The 26,948-nt window shown below is 40.7% G+C and overlaps 1 protein-coding gene across 6 annotated transcripts; it reads left to right on the top strand.

Moving 5' to 3' along the window:
* The first annotated feature begins 38 nt into the window (after nt 1–38).
* Nucleotides 39–25,331, top strand: RNF6 (ring finger protein 6). 6 transcript variants are annotated; one of them, XM_050766848.1, is made up of 6 exons: nt 39–179; nt 631–713; nt 2,280–2,490; nt 3,944–4,039; nt 7,252–7,370; nt 24,911–25,331. In XM_050766848.1, the coding sequence occupies exons 1-6, from the start codon at nt 71–73 to the stop codon at nt 24,941–24,943; spliced, it is 651 nt and encodes a 216-aa protein (XP_050622805.1). In that variant the 5' UTR covers nt 39–70; the 3' UTR covers nt 24,944–25,331. The 6 variants fall into 6 exon arrangements, with proteins under 6 accessions (XP_050622805.1, XP_050622804.1, XP_050622800.1 ...); XM_050766847.1 differs by lacking the exon at nt 24,911–25,331 and adding an exon at nt 8,075–9,017; XM_050766843.1 differs by lacking the exon at nt 24,911–25,331 and having other exon boundaries at nt 7,252–10,069.
* Nucleotides 25,332–26,948: the final 1,617 nt, after the last annotated feature.

Here is a 26,948-nt window from a genome sequence, read left to right as displayed (position 1 = left end):
GAGACGCCGGGGAAAGCAGGCCATCCTTCGAGCCACCTATCTCTTCTCCCATTGGTTAACTGCTCTCTTAATGCGCTCCGCTGGCTGGGGATTGGTTGGGATGCACCGTCTATCACCTGCTTCCCTGTGGGAATCTAGGTCGCTAAGGGAAGCGTTACTTGAGGCTCGGTTGGGAAGAGGTTGGTTGGGCCCCTTGAGCCCACTCTGTTTATCATACTGGGGATCGTCCCCCGGCGCGAGCTTCCGTCGCAACGGCCAGGAAAGAAACCAGTAGCGGGACGGAGGGCGGGGGTGGCAAGAAAGTCAAGGTTTACAAGTAAGCCAGAGACGCCTAACCCTGGTAACATCCGAATGGGAACGGGATAGGAAGGAAGGCCTTTGAGAGAGGAGGCGTAAACCCAGGAGCAGTGACAGTGTAGGACGAAAGGCCTAAGTTTGTTGCGGGAGGTAGGGGCCTTGCGGGAGGTGTTCATGACCTAATTGTATGGGGATCTAATTTTCTAGATGTGCCTAACAAAATCCACTGGAGAATTTGCTTTGGCTTTGCAGCAGAGTAGGGAGACTCCCACCCGTTCCTGGCCTTCAAAGAGACAGTTTATTGAATTATTCACCTCTCTTTTATTGCTTCAGATGGGCAACTCTCAAAAAAGGCACAAACAATTGAAGGATGGATACCATGGCATATGGTAAAAGCATGTCGAAAGGAAAATAAGGTATTCGCTTTGTTTTCATGGTGATTAATTGTATAAGAAAATTACCTTTAAGGAGAAGCTGTTACGTTTTAAATAATATTAGGGTAGCTTGATTTTATGATAGGTTTCTGTAAAGTTATTTATTACAAAAATCCTATTATTGCTGTACCTACGAAATATGCTCTTTGCTAATTACGGTCCTAATCTGAAGATAGAAATCTTGAGTTTTTAGTAGTGTTAATTCGTATTTGAGTGGATAATGTTACTAGGTCATTTGTTCAAAATGACAAAATAACCACAGTGAAAAAAATCCTTGAATTTGTAATTTAGTGTTACAGGTGAAATTGAATAGTTGCTTACTCCTACAGTGTTTTAGACTTGTAGGCTAATTTCACCTTATATTTAAAGCAGCTTGCTTATTAAACACCTGGTGTATTTCGAGGGGTGGAGTTGCACAGTTGCTTCACTGGTAGCCTAGCCATTTGAGCCTCCAGCCTCTACTGAATCAGGTGCTGTATCACTCATACCCTTTAGTGACATGCCAGAGGTTGTTGAGGAATAGTTTCTTTCATCTGTAGAACACCCAAATTAGCTCTTAACAGCAGACCTGGTCCTACCCTGGAAAACTCTAATCAAGGATTGGGGATGAGATTTGGGCATCTGGATTTTTAAAAATGTCCTTAAGTGAGTTTGAGAACCATTGCTTTAGTGTGACTTACTAAATAGATATGTTTAAGAAATTTTAAAATATTTATGAAACAAACATCTTTCTCCCTTGATTTCCTTATCGTTTAAAAGCGAGCTTCTCAGGAGTGACATTTAAATATAATTCAAAAATAGTGTTTTCTTAGGCAAAGTTAGGAACTTTCACTGGCACTCTGAAACTCCTGGGACTAACCATTCCAGGCTTAAGGATGAGGCTTGTTATGGGGAGATACAAAGTGTTCTGATGCACTTTCACAATCCTTGAGCCATACGTGATGTCTTGTTTCCTGTTGGGTTTCAAAGTCTTCCTGGTAGGCTTTAACGAGAGATCACCTCCCAGTCTGTTCAGTAGATATTAATTAGGCTAAATGATTTTTACCTCAACAAAGTGCAGTGGGGGATAATATTACATTCATGAGCCTTATTTTGGAAAGAATACCTTGCTGAAAATAAATGTAAATTATATCATCCCAATACCCCTTTGCTCATTAAGTGAAGAATGTGCATAATTCAAGCCTAAAATTTGTAATTAATGTGAAGTACCCAGATACTGAAACATAAATGAGGACTTCTGGATCAACTTTTCCAGATCATTAGCCGGGTCAAAAATGAGATAATCACTATGGTATTCAGGCATGAGCATTGTGTGGTAAACCCAAATCCAGTCTGACTTAATGGCTTTAGGCAAAGAAGTAGCTCCAATTGTGTTGTATTTCCTAGAAGTTGTTTTTCATTTTATATGTAAGGTTCTCACTGCAAGACTTGGCAAATACAGTATTTGGGTAGGGGACATTTAAAAATTAAAAACTGTAAGTTATAAATACAAAGCCAAATGTGGTCCATGACTTAACACCTTGAATTTTGTTTATATTGTTTGAACAGAAAGCCAGGAATCTCAGGATGAATCAGTCTACATCTAGATCAGATGGTGGCAGTGAAGAAAGCTTATCTCAAGACCATAATCATCATGAAAATGAGAGAAGATGGCAGCAAGAGCGTCTCCACAGAGAAGAGGCCTATTATCAGTTTATTAATGAACTCAATGATGAAGATTATCGGCTTATGAGAGACCATAACCTTTTAGGCACCCCTGGTAAGAGATCGGTAAAAGAGGAGACACCTTTTTCCATCATTAGGTGGAAGGATTTCAAGATAAGGAGAATTGGTATTCTTTTTCCCTGTTTCTCTTTATGAAAATATAGTATATTGTTTTTGTGAGTTTAAGAACTTTTTAGTGTAATAAAGTAGAAAATCCCTGGCTTCTGTATTTTATAAGGTGAAAATATGGGACATGGAGCACTGTTACACAAATGCCAAACTAAGAAACAGGTTAGTGTACATAATGGTGTTAAGTATTTACATACATGGTCCTATTTGTAATTTTTATACAAATAAAATATGACTTGGCCGGGTGTGGTGGCTCACGCCTGTAATTCCAGCACTTTGGGAGGCCAAGGTGAGTGGATCACCTGAGGTCAGGAGTTCGAGACCAGCCTGGCCAATATGGTGAAACCCCATCTCTATTGAAAATACAAAAAATCAGCCGGGCGTCATGGTGCGTGCCTGTAATCCCAGCTACTTGGGAGGCTGAGACAGGAGAGTTGCTTGAACCTGGGAGGCAGAGGTTGCAGTGAGCCGAGATCATGCCACTGCACTCCAACCTGGGCAACAGAGCAAGGCTCCATCTCAAAAAAAAATTGACTTAAAACCCAATTTGAACTCATTTGGGGTATTATAATTTATTCAGCTGAATTAATAACTCCCCCCAAAGCCCAATGTGTTCCATAAAGTTTTTTACAAATGAACTAATGGAAATTTGTATATTTATATATTGTGTGTTTTTACATTGATGATCCATATAATGAAGTATTGGGGATAAAATTAAAGATGTGAAGTTTTCTCTATAAATGCTCCGTTAATTTCTTTTTAACTGACAAAAATCCACAGAGTTATTGCTTATAGATTCCTGAGTGTATCAACTGGCAGCACTTTACCAACTATTCAAATTAAATCTTTTTTTGTTTTGTTTTGTTTTTTTGAGACGGAGTCTCCCTCTATCCCCCCACTGGAGTGCAGTGGCGCGATCTCGGCTCACTGCAAACTCCGCCTCCCAGGTTCACACCATTCTCCTGCCTCAGCCTCCTGAGTAGCTGGGACTACAGGCGCCCGCCACCGTGCCCGGCTAATTTTTTGTATTTTTAGTAGAGACGGGGTTTCACCATGTTAGCCAGGATGGTCTCGATCTCCTGACCTCAGGTGATCCACCTACCTCAGCCTCCCAAAGTGCTGGGATTACAGGCGTGAGCCATCGTGCCTGGCTATTCAAATTAATCTTGTTTTAATAATTTTTAATACAAGATTAATAAATGAAGCACAACCGAATTGATGCGTGTTGGTACAAGTTTTTAACTGTCTTCAATTTACGGAACATATGAAAGTAATAAGACATTTGTCTAATATAGGTTACTAAAGATTAGTCTACCCTTCATGAGGTCTCGTAAAACTTAATTCAGAATTCCTAAATGAGCAATTTTTCATTGTTTTAGGAGAAATAACATCAGAAGAACTGCAACAGCGGTTAGATGGCGTCAAGGAACAGCTAGCATCTCAGCCTGACTTGAGAAATGGAACGAATTACAGAGGTACTATGGAATCCTTTCCATAAGGAACAGGCTTGATTGGAGGACTTGCAGAAATGAAATTCTTAGACCTTGTATAGTATGTTTGTCTTCAATTTTTTCCAGTTTTAATGTGATACTCATTCAGATCGTATGTATATGAGTAGTAAAGCAGTATGGTTAGGCAGTATAGGACAGAGGAGTGAATGCAAAGATGTCTTAAACACACAGATTGCCTTCAGAGAACTTTATGAAATAATATACAATTAAGTTAATTCCCACCATAGTTATTTTTAATCTTGGAATGTAGACACTACTTGTTCTAAAGTGGTATTTCTCAGCTTCTAAAAATTTGTATATAGAACCGTGTAGAAAGACTGAGTTAGGAAACCTGTTTCTATTTCTTTGTTCTGTTTGATGGTTTACATATAAAAAGTTCTTATAAAGAAAGTACTGTAAAAGAGCTTCAAACTAAATGAAGTATGCACAGTTAAAAGTAAAAGCCACTTTTATGTTCCTCTTAACCAGTTCTACTTCCCTCCTCAGAGGTATTTATTAGTAGTTTCACATATTATGTCAAAATCATTGTGTTAGTTACCATGAAGTCATATAAAAACCCCAAAATGCAATGGCTCAATAAGCTAGAAGTTTCTTACTTAACAGTCCGGGGAAAGAAATCCTCCTAGAATCCACTCAGCTAACAGAATGGTTCTGCAACTGTGCTGTTCAGTACAGTAGCTGCTAGCCACATGTGACTATCTAAATGGAAATTAATTAAAATTAAATAAAATTTAAAATCTAGCTCATCATTCATACTAGCCACATTCAGGTGCTTAATAGTCACATGTGGCTAGTGGCTTCTGTATTGGACAGCACGAATACAGAACATACTCATTCCTTGAGACAGTTTTATGGGTCATCACTGCTCCAGGGTACCATTTGTATGATCTGGCTAAGTCACAACCATATCTAGGTTCTAGCTGGTAGGAAGGAGGTCCAGGCACTAGCCTGAGAGTAGGATGTATTGCTTACTCTCCCATTCCATTCATGAGAACTTAGTCTCATGACCATACCTAACTGCCAGGCTGTCCACATGCCCATTTCCAATGCTTTTGCAATGGAAGAAGAGTAGGGTAGATTTGACTAGGTACTTGGCAAACTTTCACATGCACCATCATCGCTACACTTAATCAAAAGTTAATCAAAAAAGGAAGTAGCATTTAAAATAATTCATGTTCACCTGCCTTTTACTCATATCTTTTCCCAAACAAATGGAAAGTAGACATTAACACATTTTATTCTTTGTGTTTAGATATGTGAGTTGTACTATATAGATACGATAATTAATACTGATACGTTTGAATGGAAAATGTACTCATCAAATATAAAACAGGTCATCATCTTTGGAATATGACTCAGTTGCTGTTTATTTTATTGGCATCATCAGCTGATTAATAGCTTCAACTTCAACTTTTAAAAAGTCTTATGAGAGATTGCAGGAATGAAATGAAATCAGAATGATGTCATGTAATAGCTGTTTTATTTATTTATTTATTTATTGAGAAGGAGTCTCGCTCTGTCACCCAGGCCATAGTACAGTGGCACAATCTTGGCTCACTGCAGCCTCTGCCTCCCGGGTTCAAGCAATTCTCCTGCCTCAGCCTCCTGAGTAGCTGGGATTACAGTTGCACACCACCATGCCTGGCTAATTTCTTTGTATTTTTAGTAGAGACGGGTTTTTACCATGTAGGTCAGGCTGGTCTTGAACTCCTGACTTTGAGATCCACCTACCTTGGCCTCCCAAAGTGCTGGGATTACAGGTGTGAGCCACTGCGCCCGGCCTATAATAGCTATTTTTGAGTAGAACAAACTTTAAAGTTGAAGTTTGTGTAGTTAATGTGTTGATGCTTTTTATTAAGTTTAGTACTTTATATAATCTCTACTGGTTATAAATGGGAAATTTAAGCTTGGCACAGTGGCAGTATCTTAGTCAAAGAAGTTTATGTGTGACACATTTACTTCTAAATTGATTAATTGAGCAATATTAATTGAAAGTCTGATTTATACCAGATACTGTTGTAGAGGCTGGAGATGTTAACAGTGACTAAAACTACAAAAATCTTTGTTTTCTTGGAGCTTACGTTCTAAATGAATAGAAAATGTATTTTATTATGTATAACAGCTAACATTTATGGGGTGGCTTTTTATGTGCCAGATATTATGCTAATTATGTTATATATAGCATCTTATTTTATCCTCAGGATAACCCTATGAGATTGATTCTATTATTATCTCCAGTTTATAGACAAGGATCAGCCATAGAGACCTTAAGTAACTTGCCTAGTTTCTCAGCTTCACACAAAGACAAGTACAGTAATGTGGTTTTAATGTTATATTCAGAAACTCACGTTTCTTGATGCGTACATTTTTGGCAGCACCTGAGAAATAGGAAAAATTTCTAAGATTACGGAAATACCTAGTTGCAAAAACGACTGAGTTGACTTTTCCAGAAAGATTCCACAAATACAGGACAAATTTTACATAAAGTTTGTCATTGTATTTTATTGATCTTACTTTTTTTTTTTTTTTTTTTTTGAGACAGTCTTGCTCTGTCGCCCAGGCTGGAGTGCAGTGGCCGGATCTCAGCTCACTACAAGCTCCGCCTCCTGGGTTTACGCCATTCTTCTGCCTCAGCCTCCCGAGTAGCTGGGACTACAGGCGCCCGCCACCTCGCCCGGCTAGTTTTTTGTATTTTTTGGTAGAGACGGGGTTTCACCATGTTAGCCAGGATGGTCTCGATCTGCTGACCTCGTGATCCGCCCGTCTCGGCCTCCCAAAGTGCTGGGATTACAGGCTTGAGCCACCGCGCCCGGCCCATCTTACTATATTGATAGAGCAGTTTCAATGTAAAATTTTGGTAGTGGATATATTTCTCATTTGCCTTAGTATTTTGCTAGTAATGAGCAGATAGAAAGTAAGAATGAGGATTTCTCCATAGCGTTGCATAAATAGTATTTAATACTTTGTAATTATGTAAATAGTAATTTAATTTTTATAATATGCTTATAGTATATATACTTTTCTTTTAGAAAGTTGTCTTTTTACCATCTTTTATTCATTAAAATCCACAGCTCTTCTTTAATTTATTACAAACTTTGTTTTTCTTACAAGTTTTCAATAAAGCTGTAAGGTGTGTCTTAGGAATTGACCTTAAGTTGATTTGCTTTGCTTTCTAGACTCAGAAGTCCCTAGAGAAAGTTCACATGAAGATTCTCTTCTAGAATGGTTGAACACCTTTCGGCGCACAGGAAATGCAACTCGAAGTGGACAAAATGGGAACCAAACTTGGAGAGCTGTGAGTCGAACAAACCCGAACAGTGGAGAGTTTCGGTTTAGTTTGGAAATCCACATAAATCATGAAAATAGAGGATTTGAAATTCATGGAGAAGATTATACAGACATTCCACTTTCAGATAGTAACAGAGATCATACTGCAAATAGGCAACAAGGGTCAACTAGTCCTGTGGCTAGGCGAACAAGAAGCCAAACCTCAGTGAATTTCAGTGGTAGTAGTTCCAACATTCCAAGGACTAGGCTTGCTTCAAGGGGGCAAAATCCAGCTGAAGGATCTTTCTCAACACTGGGAAGGTTAAGAAATGGAATTGGGAGAGCAGCTGGCATTCCTCGAGCTAACGCTTCACACACTAATATCAGTAGTCACACAAACCAATCAGGTGGTAGTGAACTCAGGCAAAGGGAGGGGCAACGGTTTGGAGCAGCACATGTTTGGGAAAATGGGGCTAGAAGTAATGTTACAGTGAGGAATACAAACCAAAGATTAGAGCCAATAAGATTACGATCTACTTTCAATAGTCGAAGCCGTTCACCAATTCAGAGACAGAGTGGCACTGTTTATCATAGTTCCCAAAGGGAAAGTAGACCAGTACAGCAAAGCACTAGAAGATCTGTTAGAAGGAGAGGTAGAACTCGAGTCTTTTTAGAGCGAGATAGAGAACGAGAACGCAGAGGTACTGCATATACCCCATTCTCTAATTCAAGGCTTGTGTCAAGAATAACAGTAGAAGAAGGAGAAGAATCCAGCAGATCCTCAACTGCTGTACGACGACATCCAACAATCACACTGGACCTTCAAGTGAGAAGGATCCGTCCTGGAGAAAATAGAGATCGGGATAGTATTGCAAATAGAACTCGCTCCAGAGTAGGGCTAGCAGAAAATACAGTCACTATTGAAAGCAATAGTGGGGGCTTCCGCCGAACCATTTCTCGTTTAGAGCGGTCAGGTATTCGAACCTATGTTAGTACCATAACAGTTCCTCTTCGTAGGATTTCTGAGAATGAGCTGGTTGAGCCATCATCAGTGGCTCTTCGGTCAATTTTAAGGCAGATCATGACTGGGTTTGGAGAACTGAGTTCTCTAATGGAGGCTGAATCTGAGTCAGAGCTTCAGAGAAATGGCCAGCATTTCCCAGAGAGGCACTCAGAACTAAGTAACTTAGGTACAGTTAACAACAGGAGCCAGCACAGGGAAGGCTCCTCTCAAGACAGGCAGGCCCAAGGAGTCAGCACTGAAATGCATGCTGAAAACGAGACCACCCAGCCTCATACTGGAAACAGTGACAGTAGGGGTGGCAGGCAGTCGCGAAATTCAAACAATTTAGTTGAAACTGGAACACTACCTATTCTTCGCCTTGCTCACTTTTTTTTACTAAATGAAGGTGATGATGATGATCGAATACGTGGTTTAACCAAAGAGCAGATTGACAATCTTTCCACCCGGCACTATGAGCATAACAGTATTGATAGTGAACTAGGTAAAATCTGTAGTGTTTGTATCAGTGACTACGTAACTGGAAACAAGCTCAGGCAATTACCTTGCATGCATGAATTTCACATTCATTGTATTGACCGATGGCTCTCAGAGAATTGCACTTGTCCAATCTGTCGGCAGCCTGTTTTAGGGTCCAACATAGCAAACAATGGGTAGAGTGATGAGATCTACTCAAATATTGTTTTTTAGTAGAACTGAATGTTCAAGTATTGTTTTGCTGAGTTATTTGTGATAAGCTAACCAGGATGAAAAATAACAGATTATATATAGTTTGAACTATTTTTTGTGTGCTTTTTTAAACTTGTTAAAAAGAAATTTATATAAAATTTAAAATACAAATGTTAAATTATCCAGAAATACAGAATAGTTAATATTGCTAGAACCAAATAACCTCTAAAATGTTTTTATTTTTGGTAATTTTGTCATGCTAAGCACTTTTGTATCTGCGCAATTCAGTAGGTTAAGAATCAATCTTCTTTTTCTTAATAGTACAGCAGACTTTAGTTTCAAGTTTCATAGGCTTAGTACTTATGTCTAGACATTTGTGTCTAAAGCTTTTCATTAACTTTTTATTTTAAGGACAGTATCTTTTCATGAAAGAGTATTTGGCTGAATGTTTGCTATATATGTTACTTGAAATGTTAAATTTAATATGCAGCATACCATAGGTGTATATATAGGTATGTAATTTTAAGATTAAAATATTCAGTCTACAAGTTTGGTTCTTATTTAAGCTTTTGGGCTAATACTGCATATGGCACAATGTTTAATATTGGCAAGATCATCTCAGAGAAAGGGGATTCAGATATAATTTTAAAATAGAGATAATTTACTGACGTGTCTCTGACAATCTAACTTATTAGACAGCAAGCAATATATAATACTGAAAAAGTATTCAGAAATGGAAAATTTAGATCCATATAGGTTATTTAACTTGTGTTCAGCCTTTTTGTAACTTTTTTGAAAGTGCAAACAATTCTTTGGATTATTAAATAAGGTATAGAATATGCATGGTTTCTCAAATCTAGTTTTAAAGTCTAAAAAAAGTCTATAAAGAATCAGATGCATAGATACTATGTTAAGTTTACTTGGAGGCTAAAAATCTCCAATGAAAACAAAACAAAAACCTTTAAGAGAATGTAGAGTTTATATAAACACAAAGTACGCATTGAAGATCTGTTTCTACCAATAAACATTAAAACAAAGACTGTATGTGAACTATTTTTTCTGTTGCTCCTCTGTGGTTTTTTCACCCCTGCTAATATTTCATACTAGATGCCAGGCAGTGTTATGGGATAGAGTATTCCCCAGACGACAGACAAAAGTCCCTGGCTTCATGGAAAAGATATATTTGCTCTTAGAAACTGAAAATCAGTTTATAAAGTGGATTATTATTCTTACTTTCATATTTGCTTATTAATATATGACAGGGTTTTCTTGTGGTGATACCGCTTGGGCAAAATCACAAGAACAGTACTTAAGGCCAGATTCTGTGAGATTTAGAAATATCTCCACATTTAATTTTCCTTTCTGACTGGTGACTATATTCGATTCATTAGGTTAGATTCATGCCCAGGAATGTTAAGGAGTGCATTTAACGCATGGAGTAAAAGGTTTTCATAAAGGTTGTGACTTTGTTTGGAGTAAATTATTTACATAGGTCAGTTTGAGGACATAAAGCTGGGAAGGTCGATCGATCAGATTTGAAGGCTTTACATAGCAAACTAAGGACTTTTTATCTTACCTTATAGAGATGTTAGGTGTCTCTTGATTTTAGTGGCAGAGGGTAAGATCGTTTTCCATGGCCCAGGAAGATGGGTCTGCTACAGCATATAGAACACACTGGAATGGAGAGAGATAGGAAGCACAGAAACCAGTAAGAGCACTATTGTGATGAAAGACGTCATTATTTGTATTACCAGTTATCATCAGTTATCTCACCTAGAACGATGGCAGTGAAACGGAAAGGAAAGAGAAGGGTGTAAAAATGTTGTTTTTTTAAAAAAAGACATTATTTGGTGAAACAAAGGAAAGAGAAGGGTGTAAAAATTTTTTTTTTTTTTTTAAAAGACGTTATTTGGTCTCTAGTTCAGTATGAAGAGGTAGAAGAGAGTCATATATTCACAGATGAAGAGAGAATCACCTAGGTGGAGGAGGGAGAGCTAGCACAAATTACCTTTATAAGGTATGCCAATTTAAACATCTTGAACATAGCTTAATTCATACATCTCACTTATTTTAGTGTTACAATTTGCCCCCAGTATGAGGAGAGACTGAATCCAGCGTTTATTTTTTATTTTTATTTATTTATTTTGTTTGAGACAGAGTCTCACTCTGTTGACCAGGCTTGAGTGCAGTGGCGCAATCTCGGCTCACTGAAACCTCTGCCTCCCGGGTTCAAGCGATTCTCCTGCCTCAGCCTCCCGAGTAGCTGGGATTAAAGACATGTACCACCACACCCGGCTAATTTTTTGTATTTTTAGTAGAGACGGGGTTATGTTGGCCAGCCTGGTCTAGAACCCCTGACCTCATGATCTGCCTGCCTTGGCCTCCCAAAGTACTGGGATTAAGGGCCAGGTATGAGCCACTGCGCCTGGCCCGTTTATTTCTTATATGGAGTATTCCTTAGGAAGTTCTACCTCCCTGGGCCTGATGCAATAGGAACATTAGGAGGAGGACAAAGGAAGGGTGGAATGAAAAAGAAAGGTTACAGAAACAATAAAGGCATATTGATTCTTTGACTCAGTCCTTTGCAAGACATGATAGTGTTACCAGCATGGAAAGAAATCCCATATAGGCATTTGAAACAGAAGTAGGTTGTGTTTTGTATGGAAAATTCCCTGAAAACAACAGTACAGCTTAATGAATTTCATAAGTTGATAACCCAGTTGAGAACAAAAAAGGATATTCTTTAATATTTTCATTCATTTCCCAATAAACAAGGCTGATGACAAATACAAAGACCCATTAATCTATTTATAGTTTCTATTTAGCAATGATTATACCCTTGGTGGTTCCAATATAGAGAGGAACAAATAGTTAGAAATTCTTCATTTGAATATTATGTTCCATGTCAGGTCCATAGAGCTTGTTCTTTATAGTGTGGCTGTCTGGCAACTTCTATTTCTAGAATGCCAGCTTCCAGCCACCCTCTCACATAGTTACATCCTTTTACCCTGTTTTCTCCTTTCCTAGATTTTTTTTGTTTCAGCCAGCATTATGACCCTTACTTAGTTATCACTCTTATGAGGTTATTTTCCTTTCAGTATTTAATGTGAATTCATAATTTGAACCTCTGAAGGTCTCCTTTAAGTATTTTTGCTATCTAACCTAGTAATTGGCAGAGTTTAGGGAGTCAGTCACGTGGCTATTTGCCTCCAAAACTCCTGCTTTTCCTGCTATGCTGCATTCTGGAGAAGTAGAAATGCCTTGGGAAGTTTTCAGTCTAATTTAATCCCTCCTAAAGAGATTTTTCTAATTTTACAACTTTGTTCTATCATATGTCTGATTACCCTAATTTCCATATGCAAATACATCCTTCTGTCTCATGAATGGAGAAGGGTTGCCCCTGAAAGATATAACAAAATCTGTATTATAAAGATGAATCCAGGAAAGAGATGAATGAGGCATCTGAAGATGCTGCATTAAGGGCCGGAGTTGACAAGCTCAGCCTGAGGCATTTTCATGTATATTACTCCCAGACAAGAACATCTAATGAACTTTTAATCTTCCTGCATCTCTCCATTGGAATAATCTGTGGCCAGGGGAGGGAGAAACTAGAAACAGCACTTTCCATGAAAGCCAGGGTGGTTAATTCCCTTTGCAGTAGTAGGAGGCTCAGTTGGGGTCTCTCCCTCAGTCCTGTGCAACATTGGAAGTCAGAGAGCTGGAGTATCTGTATTAGGAGATGATTTCCCAGGAAGCCAGATTCATCTATCGTTGAGAACATCATCCCACGTTTCAAAAGACATGACGATGGCTGTCAGTGATGATTTTTTCTTTAGTCTCTAGAGACAGATTGTGAGTTATTTTCAGTGAGTATGAGTGTGTTAGTCCCTGAATATATTTGCCCTTTTGATCACTGGAGACCCATAATTTCAGCAAGTTTTGAGTATTAAGTCTCTGAAGACTCTGAGTTGGCCCCTATATATTTTTTATTCCTTTTTAAAAATAACTTCACATTTCTTCTGGAAAATAATGACTTTCAGACATATTTTTCCTCTATTGTGTTAATGTCTCATTTGACGATGGAGTAACTTCTTGGCTGCGCAGTATATATATATATATATCACATCTTCTCACACATTTAATTGTAAAAATGTTCCTACTTAATCCTAATCCAGCCACCTTCTGTGCAATTCCAAATGTGCTCACCTTCTCCCCAGTGGGTAACAATCCAAAATCACATACAGCTTCTGTACTGTGAAGTGACATGATTTAGCCCCTCTGAGTTCAGGTTTTCTGGGTAGTGTCAATTCTTCCATTAGCTTGGATTTGATCAGGTTTGTGACTTCTCACCATTCTGCAGATTATGGGATAAATGATAAAAGTAGCTTCTCCTGCCTACCTGAGACAGTGAAATAGAATAAAAGTCAAACCAAAAAGGGAGAAAGAAGTGCCATACACTGATTACTGGGACAGGTTATATAATACCGTATCTCGCTGAGCAAGCTTAGCAGGATGAATGATAGAAACAATGAGTCTCATAAGCATTCTTGTTGTTGCCTCACTTCTTAGACGTAGAATAAATTGTTGGGGCCACTTTTGGAAAAGGCACCGAGGGAGGATTTCCTACTGGTGCTTGTGGTGGTGATGGCAGGCAGGTGTTTGAGGAGATGCTAGTGAATGGCTTTGATCTTGGCACTTCAGTGTTGGGGCTTCGTTCAGGGTCGACCATAATGCTGGATGGTCACAGGTCTCTGTACAACAGGCTAGGGACTTTTTGACAATACACCTTCCTTAAAACCATAACTAGTTTCTTAACAGTTTTACTTAGGATCTTGTATCCAATGCCAGAAATCTTGTACTGTTCTCAATTTGCTAAAGGAATAGTCATGGTCCTCACAACCTTTAGGTCTTTTGTTTGTTCTTTTTGCATTTTGTCAAGAGGCTCTTTCTATGACTCTTAACTCTTAGCCACACAGAGTTTGCCTCTGGAATAGTTAGGAGTCTTTCTTTAATCTTCCCTTGAATGTCACCCTTGTCCTTTCGTTGCATTTCAGGTCAGTGCATTTTATGATAGAAGAAGGTATCTTCATTTTTGTCTGTAGGATCGAGCAGCATGACCTTCTTTACTGCAGCCAATTGGGATCAGATTATGTGGCCAGTCCATTGCAACCATGTAGCTTGGGAGGGGGCCACTTACGGTGTTATTCCCAGCACCGAATGACCAGGTGTTCCTGATAAATCTCTGTGTTGGGGGTCTCCAAGACCACATTCAAATTTAGTGATTCACTGAAAGAAATCATAGGAATCTGCATATAGTTACGTTCACACCTAAGATTTATTACAGGGAAAAGATATAAGCACAGTCAGCAAAGGAGAAAGGCGCATGGGACAAAGTCCAGAGAAATCCAGGTAAGCTTCCAAGAGTCCTGCCCCAGCAGTTACACAAGACACACTTAATTCCTCCAGCATCAAACTGTGGCTACATGAGAGAAGTGTTGTCTACCAGAAAAGCTCGTGACAGACTCAGCGCCCAGTGTTCTACTGAGGGCTGGTCATGCAGGCAGCCTTTGCCTAGCACACACCAAAGTTCCAGACGCCCAGGAGAAGAGCAGGTGTTCAGCGTAAACTATATTGTCTGCACAAACAGTTTAGGCACAGTGGTCCACCCTTCTCAGGGGATAGTGAGAATATTCCCCCAGTCGAGTTCCTAGGTGCCAGCTAAGAGCCAACCTTGCGAACAGGCCTTTCTAGGGCCAGCCTGACGCCTACCATGTAAATTCTTTTCTACACACACCTAAATCTTCCTCTCCATTCCAGCACATTCTCCTAAATTCTAGCACCACATTTGTGATTGCCTTAGTTAATGTCTACTAGGTTGTCCCTTTGGAACCTCAAATTCAGCATATTTGGACTGGAAATAATCATCTTCCCCACATCGTTTTCTTGTCATCTTTTTCCTAGCACAGCCAATGCCTCTACCATGCACCAGTTCAATCAAGGCAGAAAAGTCTGCTCCACATCCATGTGGAGGGCAGGTGGGACTGCCTTAGCTGGCATGGGTCCAAGGGGCCAGAATGGGCAGCAGGATTGCCCCGTATTCACGGCACTGGTGTAGTCAAGGGTCAAGTATGAAACTGTGACCAAGACACTGAAAAGTCTTGTAGGTTGAGAACTGAGTTAAAATAGGGTGTTGTCAGAACAGGAGGGCTTGGAGATGAGGCCAAAAGGTCAGACCAGCAATTTCCCATATCTGAGCTGGCTGGCTGCTTTGATGTGGTATATGTTTGATGGCTAGTCAAGCACTAAAGGGCAAAGAAGGGAACAAATAGGAACCCAGACTTCTTCCTCATTCCTCCCACCCAATGAATCAACCTGCATCCTTTGGAATACTTGTTATTTTCATTTTTATTGTCTCAGTTAGGGTTGTCACTATTTCTCACATAGATTCGTGCCATCATCTCTCAGGTAGTCTTATATTCTGTTTCCAATTATTCCAGTGTAATTTTTCTACAAGCCTCATTTTGACTTGTCACTCCTCAGCTGTCCCTGTTAATTTCCCACTGTTCTTAGAATAGCACACAAGATTCTTCATATTTTGGCCTCTGCCTGTCTTTTGCAATCTCATTTTTACCGTTTAGGATCACTTGCAGGGTGTCTCACCTTGCCTTTCATACTTCTAAGGTTTTGCCCATGCTGTTCCCTCTCCCTAAAATGGCCTTTCCCCTCTTGCCTCTCTGGTTAATTCCTGCTTGTCCTTTAACTGTCACCTCAGGTGTCACTCCTGCAAGTCCTCATCTTGCCCTCCTCCTCTCCAGGGCCAACCTATCCATTAGGCTCAGTAGGCACAATCCTACTGAGGGTCTAGGATACGTTTAGGGATCCATGAAAATGTTTTAATTTCTTTTAAAACCAGCCACATACCGAGAGAGAATATAATCCAAGTTGGATTGTATTTATACCAACACAATTGTAAAATACAATTTTTAATTTTTTTTTTTTTTAAGGAGGAAGGCACGCACGAAGGGAAAAGTGTCTAGGGCCCACAAGAGTCATAATGTGGACCTGCTCACTTCCCCATCTATGTGCTTCTTCAAAGGACTGTGAACCCCTTGGTTATCCTCAGCACCTAGCATGATATCTGGTACATGCTAGGTCCCTCAATATATATTTAATAAGCAAATGCGTAGAAGTTTCAGTATATAGATAGATCCTGGCTTACAAATAGCTTCTACATTAAAACCTTGTTTGTAAGATTTTCTTTGAAACTCAGAACACATTTCCCATAGAAATAATATCAGATATTAGTGGTTTGAGGCAAGAGAGGAAAGGCTCCCAGGCCAGTCCACAAAAATGTATATAACCCATATAACCCACAGTGTTTCTAAAATACTATTCAAGTGCAGCCAAACGCAGAAAAATCCAATGGTCCTGAAAGTTAACAAACAAAACAGAACAAGAGTTCTTCAACAGTTCAAGTTTATCTTGCACCCAAGTGTTTGACACTCTGCGAAGCCTGCCTTTCTCACATTTCAAATTGCCCGATCTTCGACGGCCTGCTGCAGACACTGTCTGCTTAACCACAGTGGCTACACCAGCGTCCCAAACTCTGTCTCGTGCCACCCTGCCAGGCAGATGGTGGCTTGGGCTGTATGCTCATTGTCTTGTCTCTCGCTGCATCTATCTATTTCCTCTGCTGGCTCCCCTCCCCCAGCCAGCAGGGAGTGGGTAAAAGGGCCCCCCAATCAAAGGGCTGGCTGGCAGGCTGTGGCTCTTCTGACTGTGGGCAGAGCAAAGCAGGAGAGAGCATGGTAGAGTGGGTTAACCCTTCACACCCTAATGCTGCATTAAGCTTAATGCTGAAGTGTGTTCAAAGTGTTTTAAAAATGTTTTGAGACAGGGTCTTACTCTGTCTCCCAGGCTGGAGTGCAGTGGCATACGATCACAGCTTACTGCACCTTCTGGGCTCAGGTGATCCTCTTACCTCACCTCCTGAGTAGCTGGTATTACAGGCATGCGCCACCACACTCAGCTAAATTTTATATTTTTTGCAGAGACAGGGTTTCGACATGTTGTCCAGGCTGGTCTCGAACTCCTGGACTCAAGCGATCCTCCTGCTTTGGCCTCCCAAAGTGCTGGGATTATAGTTGTGGCCACTGTGCCTGGCCTTTTTATTTTATTTTTGAACAAAGATAAAGGATTTAGGTTTAATCTTAAAGAGCGTTTACCCTGTGTGGTTGATAGTAGAGTTGTTTGTGTCTTAGAAACTGATGTTAGCAGACACCTTCCTGTTCAATATATTACACGAAGCTCTTCAAACAGTTTGTTCAGGTGAGAAGCGAGGTTTCACTGTCTTGACCACTGAGTATACTGAGACAGGGAAAATTACCACACCCACCTGAGCAAAATGGGTATCTATCCCATGGAAAGGCATTTTCTGAACTAGTGCAGTCCTATTGAGAAACAGTGACCCCTTAACAGGGTGAGGATTACAACTTCAATGATTTTATAACATTGAGCATCAACTCTCAGAATTTCTTAGGTAATCTGGAGAGCTTAAATAATGTATTCCAAAGTCAAGTGGCTGGTTAGAAGCAAGGCAAAATATCTTGTATTTTTAACGTCTCTACTAATAATTTACATAATTTAATGTCTGACGCCATGTGTTTATTGTCAGAAGATGTCTAATTATTGGTGTTATAAGGCTAATAACTGAAGCTCAACACAGAGAAAGACCTCTTCTAACCTATTCAGGTCAAAATGATGAGCCATGGTCTATCTGGCGTGGTAGGACTCTGGGGAAGTTTGGGCCAATTTATCATGCTGCTCCAGGGACTCTGAGTGCACTTCCCAAACCGGTGTGGAGGGCCCAGGCCTCAGCTCTGCAGCTTATGGTCTGGAGAGTATGGTCTCTGTTCACCCTGCAATAATTCTAATAGCATGGGTGAGAGTAGAGCAGGTTTCAGATCAGAGACCGTGGCAGATGCAGTGAAGATGCCATGTCAGGCATTTCTCATTTTCAGTTAGATGAATAGTCATATTTCTTAGGCTCTTCTTACATGGAAATAAACTAGGAACATTTAACCTGTTTAAGTGATGAGTACAGACTCATAGACTCTCAGGTCTAGGAGAAGATGGACAGTCTTCTAAACACATCCTCCTTGGGCTCTTGAGAACCTGCACTTAAAATTTCTCAGTTAATTGCCAAACCTGCTTTTAAAGACCAAAGGGGTTATTGTTTGCCTTTTCTTTTTCTTTTCTTTTTTTTTTTTTCAGATGGAGTCTCACTCTGTTGCCCAGGCTAAAGTGCAGGGGTGGAATCTCGGCTCACTGCAATCTCCACCTCCTAGTTTCAAGAGATTCTCCTGTCTCAGCCTCCCCAGTAGCTGGGATTACAGGCGCCTGCCACCGCGCCTGGCGAATTTTTTGTATTTTTAGTAAAGATGGGGTTTCACCATGTTGGTCAGGCTGGTCTCGAACTCCTGACCTCAGTTGATCCACCTGCCTCGGCCTCCCAAAGTGCTGGGATTACAGGCCTGAGCCATTTTGCCTGGCCTTATTTCCATTTTCTACACACTCAGTATTTTGTCAGTTTGGGTCTCTGAGAAGTGAACACCAAGATAGGATTATACATACAGGAAATTTATTGGGGAAACACTTGTTGACGATACAGGCAGAGGGAGTGGGAGTAGGTGAGGAGAACCTCCAGGCCGCATTGTGGGTCTGACACCTTCCAGAGAAGAAAGGGAAGGAAGGAGGCCTGAGCAGGAAAAGCCTCAGACTGCACTGTAGTTTTGTTTTGTTTTGTTTTGTTTGTTTGTTTGAGACTGAGTCTCGCTCTGTCACCCAGGCTGGAGTGCAGTGGCGCGATCTCGGCTCACTACAAGCTCCGCATCCCGGGTTCAGGCCATTCTCCTGCCTCAGCCTCCCGAGTAGCTGGGACAACAGGCGCCTGCCACCACGCCTGGCTAATTTTATTGTATTTTTAGTAGAGACGGGGTTTCACTGTGTTAGCCAGGATGGTCTCGATCTCCTGACCTTGTGATCTGCCCACCTCGGCCTCCCAAAGCGCTGGGATTCCAGGCGTGAGCCACTGCGCCCGGCCTGCATTGTAGTTCTAAGAGAGCTCTCCAGGATCATAGAGGAGCCACCACTGGCCAGAAATGGCCCAGTTCTAATACTGCCTTCATGCGTAGTCACTGCTAGGAGCAGCCTGGGGGAAGCATGGCCTGGGCCTGAGCACCGTGGCACACCCAAAGGTGTGAGACAACTGGAGGCTCTCAGTCAGTCGTGCTTCTCACGCAGGTTCCCTAAAGTGGTGCACCTCTATGACTGCCACAAATATTTAACATCCTTAGCACATTTAGAAACACTCACAATTTGGTTCTGGCTTATCCCAAATCCTCCTTTGCTCTCCCAAACCACCTGCATCTATTATCTGTTTCTTGATCCCAATTGCCATCAGAGAAGCTAACACTGCTAGGGATCATATCTTAGTTTTCTCTTCTCCAGGTGAAATAACCTTACTCCACTGCTCTCCTCTGAATCCTCTTAAGGTCTGCCAAGCCTCTTTGTCAAAGCCCAGAGCTGCAACTGCACTCTGTATGAGCAGGATGCTCTGGAGAGGCAGTTCACCACAGTGATTAGGTACACAGACTTTGGTGACAGATGTCAGCTCATGGCCCAAATTGCCACATAATGGTTTGGAGGCCTTATGCAGTACCTTAATTTTCTGGTCATCTGTTTTTCCATTTGTGAAATACAAATAACAGTCACACTGACCTAGTGGGGTTAAGTAAGATAATACAGGTATACACTAAAAGTCCTTGGCATGTGGTAGGGGCTTCGTAAACATCAGCATAAAATATTGTTAACCTTGTATCCAGTCTTGAGCTTAATTAATAAAAGGACTTCTGTTGCTGACTCATATCCAGTTTGTGGCCCATTTGCCTTAGCCTTGAGGTGCTTTTGTTCATGGTTTGTTCACAGTAAGTAACTGCCCGTGTGATGTGGGTGTTTGTTTTTCCTTTCTAAATGTACCATACTATTTTTATTCTTGATCATTGACCCTCTGTCTGTCAGCTTTTCCGAAGAGTCTGTTCTTCTGGGGATCAGTTAAAAGTTTTATTTTCATTTTGTTTTGTATTTTTTAAAATTCATTTTTAGTGATGCTGCAAAGCAAGAGATAAGAAGCTGCCTTGTGTCATTGCTAAAATATTTCCTCTCTGAGCTTTACCAGTTAATGCTTCTTCTGGATTCATAGTGGTTCCTAGGATTCCAGGAACCTGGCATAGCCACAAAAGTTTTTGATCTTGGTTTAATGAATTCCTCAGTATTTTAAAGAGTAATGTGAATTTCTCAAATCATCTAATTATGATCTTAATTTGATCCTCTCCTATTGCCAATAATCTGAAAGGGAAGGGGAGGGTGTCAGCACCCCCTTGGAAATGCTAAGAATAATAACCGGCACCTCATCTTAATTTTCTATCACATTTCATTTTCTCTGAAGAGAGTCCATGCTCATTGTCTCATCTGATATTCAAACCAACTCCACAGTAGATTGGTGAGAATTACTTGTGCTTATTTTGGAAGAAACGGGAGTACAGAGAGATGTATAATTTACCCAAGTCATCTGAGAGGCCACTGGCAGCACCTGAAGCAGGCCTTGGTTCTCCAAGTTTATCACTGTTAGCTTCATTTTGGCCAGACTGCCAAATATGGTAGGATAGGGCTCCGCTCGCAGAATAAGGGCCTAGTGGCACAAACCTCTCTTTCTTCCATTATCCTGGGGTCTAGAACCACACGCCTTCATAAGTGGCCTCTCTTTGTGGTCCTCATAAAGAATAAGGAGTTAGTCCTTGCAGCTTCCAAGCAGATCCACAGCTGGGACATTGAGTATCAGTCAACTGGCTCTCAAAGGAAGAAACCAAACTTTTGGGTTGTAACATAATGGCATGTAATGGGCCTCGTTTAACCATAAATTATTATTTTAGGAATCTGAGCCCATGTCTGCCTCTTAATTATGCTACTCTTAAGCAAAATCATTAATAATTTTATACTCCCAAGATCAGAGTCCCATACTCAGTTGTGTGCATTTAATCCATGCTCAGTTGTCTCAGGAATTGACAAGCAATCCTTTGCATAAACAAGCCATTCCTCTAGATAGTGTCCTAATGTAGACTTGAATCAAACAAGTGCTTTATTGAGGCTGGCAGGAATCTTAAATTTGAGCTCTGCCATCTGCAAATGGAATATTCTCACCTTTCTTACCTCCTTCCTCCCCTCCCCCAACATCCCCCACTATTTATCTTCTGCCTCCGTTATCGTTGCTTGCTCAGCAGCCTTTACTCCATTCATTTGAGAGAATTACCCCTCCTCCATTCCATGTGGTTCTTGGGCTGCCAATCATCAAATCTGTTTCACAGTCTTCGCTAGTGTACAAATGTAACCAAATTAGTTCAAACAGCTTCTGGCTCCCATGGGTCATGTGGTAAACGCGTTGCTAACTTTACAAGAAATCAGCAAACTGTTTTCCAAAATGGTTGGACCATTTTAGGTTCCTACTAGTGATGTATAAGACGGTTGGCTACATAATTTGCTGGACTCAGTGCAAAATAAAATGTGGGGTCCATTGTTAAAAAAACGGGAAATACAAAGCTTTTTTCTTCTGCAGTATTTTCTTGACTTGTCATGGTGTTTTAAATTTGCTATTCATGCTATTAATTATCAGCATGAATTTTACTGCTGTTTCATCTTTATGTTATGCAGTGCCAGAGTCTCTGCTTTTAATTATTTGGGCATATACAGAAACAGAATTGCTGAATCATATGGTAATTCCATTTTTAATTTTTTGAAAAATAACATGATTACTTTTTACTTACTTTGAGTCTTGCTGAACTCCCATGCATTTTGCCCATCAGAATTCATGCTCATAGGTCACTGCAAACACTATATCTGAATGGGGCAGCAAGAAACAGCACACATATTGTGAGCATCTCCTCTGCTCACATTATCCTCCACTGCCCTATTGGACTTTGCTTACAAAACACTAGTTCAAAGGTAAAATTATTAAGAATTTTAGGCCAGGCATGGTGGCTCACGCCTGCAATCCCAGCACTTTGGGAGGCCAAGGCAGGTAGATCTCTTGAGGTCAAGAGTTCAAGACCAACCTGGTCAACATGGCGAAACCAGTCTCTACTAAAAATACAAAAAATTAGCTGGGTGTGGTGGTGGGCACCTGGAATCCCAGCTACACGGGAGGCTGAGGCAGGAGAATCGCTTGAACCTGGGAGGCGGAGGTTGCAGTGAGCCTAGATTGCGCCACTGCACTCCAGCCTGGGCAATAAGAGCAAAACTCCGCCTCAAAAAAAAAAAAAAAAAAAAAGAATTTCAAACAGTGACAGCAGAATATTAAACCAAGGGTGGGGCTCATCTGAGCATGGCACCTGTGAAGCCAAGCCTGGGATGAGAATTCCAATTGTTCTACATTCTCCCTAGCAATCAATACTGTCAGGCTTTTTGATTTTAGCTATTTGTATGGATAGAAATGGTATCTTGTTATGGTTTTAATCTGAATGTCCATAATGATTGATGATATCAGGTATTGCCTTAGTCTGCTTAGGGTGCTATAACAGACTACCATAGACTGGGTATCTTATAAACAACAAACATTTATCTCTCACAGTTCTGGAGATCGGGAAGTTCAAGATTAAGGCACGGGCATATTTGGTGTCTGGTGATTGCTTACTTTCTGGTTCATAGATGGCTGTCTTCGTAAGCTTGTTTCATCAAACCATGCAAACTAAGAAGGCAATAGAGTCTGCTAGTAGGACAGATGTAACAATATCACATAATATAATCATGAAAGTGACATCCTACCACCTTTGTAATATTCTTCTAATTAGAAGCAGGCCACGCTTGCTTTGTCTTGCCTTGAGCCTATGCTCAAAGGAAGACTGTTACACAAGGGCATGAATACCAGAAGGCAGGGCTAATTGGGGGCCATCTTAGAGTCTCCAGCCACATCATCCTTAACTCCTCTTTTTCTTTTGCCTGCACAACCAATCCGTAAGCAAATTCTATTGGATTTGCCTTCAATATATTTCAGAAACAACTACTTCTAACCACCATCACTACTACCACTCTATTCCTAGCTATTATTCTCTTTCCACTGGATTATTGTGGTGGCCTCCTAACTGGTCTCCCTGCTCCTGCCTTGCCCATTTTCAGTACAAAAATAAGAGTGATTCCATTAAAATGTAAATCATATAACGCAACTTCCTATCTTACTTGAAAAAGCCAAAGTTCTTAAAATGATTATCAAGCTTCTATGTGATCTTGTCCCTGGCTATCTCTCTGATCTTGTTTCCTATTATTGTTCCTCTGCTCACTTAACTTCAGCCATTTAGGCTTGATATTTCTCAAAAAACACGCTCCCATTTTAGGGCCCTTTATTACATATTGCCTCTGCCTAGAATGTCCTCCCTCCATAACTGCATGGCCAACTTCTTCACCTCATGTAAGTCTTACTCAAATGTCATCTTTATAGCAATGCTTTCCCTAAGTAATCTGTGTGAAATTGCAAACTTATGTTCCCTACTTCTCTTCTTTTATTCCTGCATAACACATATCATCAACTGTATTAGTTCATTTTTATACTGCTATGAAGAACTACCTGAGACTGGGTGATTTATAAAGAGGTTTAATTGACTGAGTTCTGCATGGCTGCAGAGGCCTCAGGAAACTTACAATCATGGTGGAAGGTGAAGGGGAAGCAAGCACCTTCTTCACAAGGCAGCGGGAGAGAGAGAGTGTGGGAGAACTGCCAAACACTTTCAAACCATCAGATCTTGTGAGAACTCATTCACTATCATGAGAACAGCATGAGGGAAACTGCCCCCATGATCCAATCACCTCCCACCAGGTCCACCCCTCGACGTGGGGATTACAATTTGAGATGAGATTTGGGGACACAGAGCCAAACCATATCAAATAAATAAGCTCACTGCTTATTTAGTAATTGACCGCCACTCTGCACTAGAATGTAGGCTCCACAAGAAAGGAGATTTTTGAGTGATTTTTCCATCCACAGCAACTTGAACAGGATAGTGGCTTAATAACTATTTGTTGAATGAATGAATGTATTTAGATATATTTAATCCATCTGGAATTAATTTTTATGAATGGCTGGAGATAAGAATGTGGCTTAGCCATTTTTTCCCTTCTAAACAGATGGCCAATTATCTCAACATTGTGTATTGAACAATCTATTTATTAAACCACCCCTGTCCCCCAACTTAAAATGTCTTTTTTTTTCTAAATGGAAAGGCTGTTCCATGGAATATCACCTATTTATTAGTGTTTAATGTTCTCATTTTATGGCATCCTTTAATGAGGCTTGGCCTACTGAACACTGGAGCTAGATGATGATTCTGTATTCTCAGAACTAATTTATGGATTGTCACACTATTCTGACATTTCATGTGACTTAGCCCCTTTGGATTTATAGATTTTTCTGTTTCATGCTAAATGACCAAAAGATCACAATGTTGATATTGATGATGATGAACCCATGAATCCACTAACCATTGCAACCTTTGAGGAAGAGAGGTGGCAAATAATGATGAATTAGGTCACATTAACAGTAGTAAACCTTGCCTGGCTGATTAATCATTTTATTACTGGAGCCTAGAATAGCACCCACATACCATAGGTGTTCAAATGTTCAATTGATGAATAGAACATTTGCTGTCTTCAAATATTTAAAAAACTTCATGTGGTGGGTGTGTTATGGGGATACAAGGTGAGGTTTTCTCCTGTGCTTAAGGTAAGAACCCATGTATGTGAATTGTTGTGACTGAACAGAATTTTCTCACATTTAGGGTTGGACAACATTCTCCTTGGCAGCTTCATGAATCAGCAACCTCCACATCAGTGGAAGTACTGAGTTAAGTAAGCATCTGTCAGAAGTCACATAGGAGAGATTCCAGCTTTGAGAAGTGAGTTGGAAGGATAACGATAGGCAGGAAAACAAGGCCCCCACCTCACCCTCTGAAGATGTTTATATCCTAATGCCCAGAACCTATGAATATGTTGCCTTATGTGGAAAAAGATCTTGTAGATGTGATTAAATTAAGGACCTTAAAATAGGGAGATGATCCTGGATTATCAGGGCAGGCCCAATCTATTCACGTGTCCTCAGAGAACCTTTCCCTGCTGAGCTGAGTCAGAGGAAAATGTGAAGAATGGTCAGAGATTCAACATTGCTGGCTTTGAAGATGGAGGAAGACGGCCACAAACCACATCTGAAGAATGGTCAGAGATTCAACATTGCTGGCTTTGAAGATGGAGGAAGACGGCCACAAACCACATCTGATCGGCCTCTGAAGGGTAGAAAGGGCAAGGAAAAGATTCACCTCTGCACCCTCCATTAAGGATCACAGTCCTGCCAACACCTTGATTTTAGCCGAGACCTGTGTTGGATTTCTAATGCACAGAACTGTAAGAAAGTAAGTCTGTGTGTTTTAGTCCATCAAATTTGTGGAAAATGAATACAGTGATCTTCAGGGCTATTTTCCATATTTTCCAGATCTAACAATCCAAAATGCTAAACTGTCAGAGGAGTGATTGGATTAGAGTCAGGAAAACAATTCCAACAGTAAAGGTTATTAAACACGGAAGTGGTTACAGCAAAATTGAGCAGACAGTGTAAATAAATAAACATGGAAGTGGTTTATTAAGCAGATTGTGAAATCCCTATCTACAAGGAGCTTAAAAATGAGAGTAGATGGATGTTACCTGTCTCAAACTCAGTCTGAAGTTTCATCACCCAATGTCCTGAGGATGAAGCTAAATCAATTTCTACCCCTCTGGATTCTGCAAAAGGAAGCCTGAAGCAAAAACAGGCAGAGTTTCCTTAAGATTGGGGCAAACTGCCTTTAAATGAGAATAGTTTCCCTTCTGAAAGTTTTAGGAGTTTTCCATTTCCTATTTGGCATGAAATATGAAATTCTGCATGAACACAGATATACATAAACAAAAAATGTAGCAATTGATAGGTTTATTCCAACTCACATTAAGCCTTTTATTTGATTTAGAGTAATTGAGGCATGGCGGCATATTTTCATCAAAGGATCTGTTACAATAGGAAGTTTTTTTTTTTGGAGATGGAATCTGGCTCTGTCACCCAGGCTGGAGTGCAGTGGCACGACCTTGGCTCACTGCAACCTCTGCCTCCCGGGTTCAAGCAATTCTCCTGCCTTAGCCTCCCCAGCAGCTGGGACTACAGGTGCCCACCACCACACCCAGCTAATTTTTGTATTTTAGTAGAGACATAGTTTCACCATGTTGGTCAGGCTGGTCTTGAACTCCTGACCTCAGGTGATCCACCTGCCTCAGCCTCCCTAAGTGCTGGGATTACAGGCGTGAGCCACCACGCCTGGCTAATAGGAAGATTTTGATTGTTTCTTAAATTTAAGAAAGCTCCCTCTTACTTCCTGGGAGCGTAAGCCTTTGAGTCAACAAATCAGTTTGCACACAACCTCTTCAGAAATCTGTTCTGGGCCGGGCTCAGTGGCTCATGCCTGTAATCCCAGCTGAGGTGGGCAGATCACGAGATCAAGAGATCGAGACCATCCTGGCCAACATGGTGAAACCTCATCTCTACTAAAAATACAAAAATTAACCGGGCATGGTGGTGGGCGCCTGTAGTCCCAGCTCCTCAGAAGGCTGAGGCAGGATAATTGCTTGAACCCAGGAGGCGGAGGTTGCAGTGATGCAGTGAGCCAAGATCACGCCACTCCAGCCTGGCAACAGAGTGAGACTCTGTCTCAAAAAAAAAAAAAAAAAAAAAGAGGGAAATCTGTTCTGACTTGTCCAACTAAGGCCCTCACTAAAAGGGAGAGAATAGCTGATAGCTGC

This window comes from Macaca thibetana, chromosome 17 (assembly GCF_024542745.1).
Source record: "Macaca thibetana thibetana isolate TM-01 chromosome 17, ASM2454274v1, whole genome shotgun sequence".
In the NCBI taxonomy this organism is placed as follows: domain Eukaryota; kingdom Metazoa; phylum Chordata; class Mammalia; order Primates; family Cercopithecidae; genus Macaca; species Macaca thibetana.
Note: the sequence above shows the minus strand (reverse complement) of the source record. Positions and strands in the feature narration are given on the sequence as shown.

Excerpts from the sequence above, each read along its gene's own strand:
- RNF6 (XM_050766843.1), top strand. The coding sequence starts at position 71 with ATGCGCTCCGCTGGCTGGGGATTGGTTGGGATGCACCGTCTATCACCT. Across the intron at positions 714-2,279 it reads CATGTCGAAAGGAAAATAAG|AAAGCCAGGAATCTCAGGAT; the intron begins GTATTCGCTTTG and ends TTGTTTGAACAG. Across the intron at positions 4,040-7,251 it reads AAATGGAACGAATTACAGAG|ACTCAGAAGTCCCTAGAGAA; the intron begins GTACTATGGAAT and ends TTTGCTTTCTAG.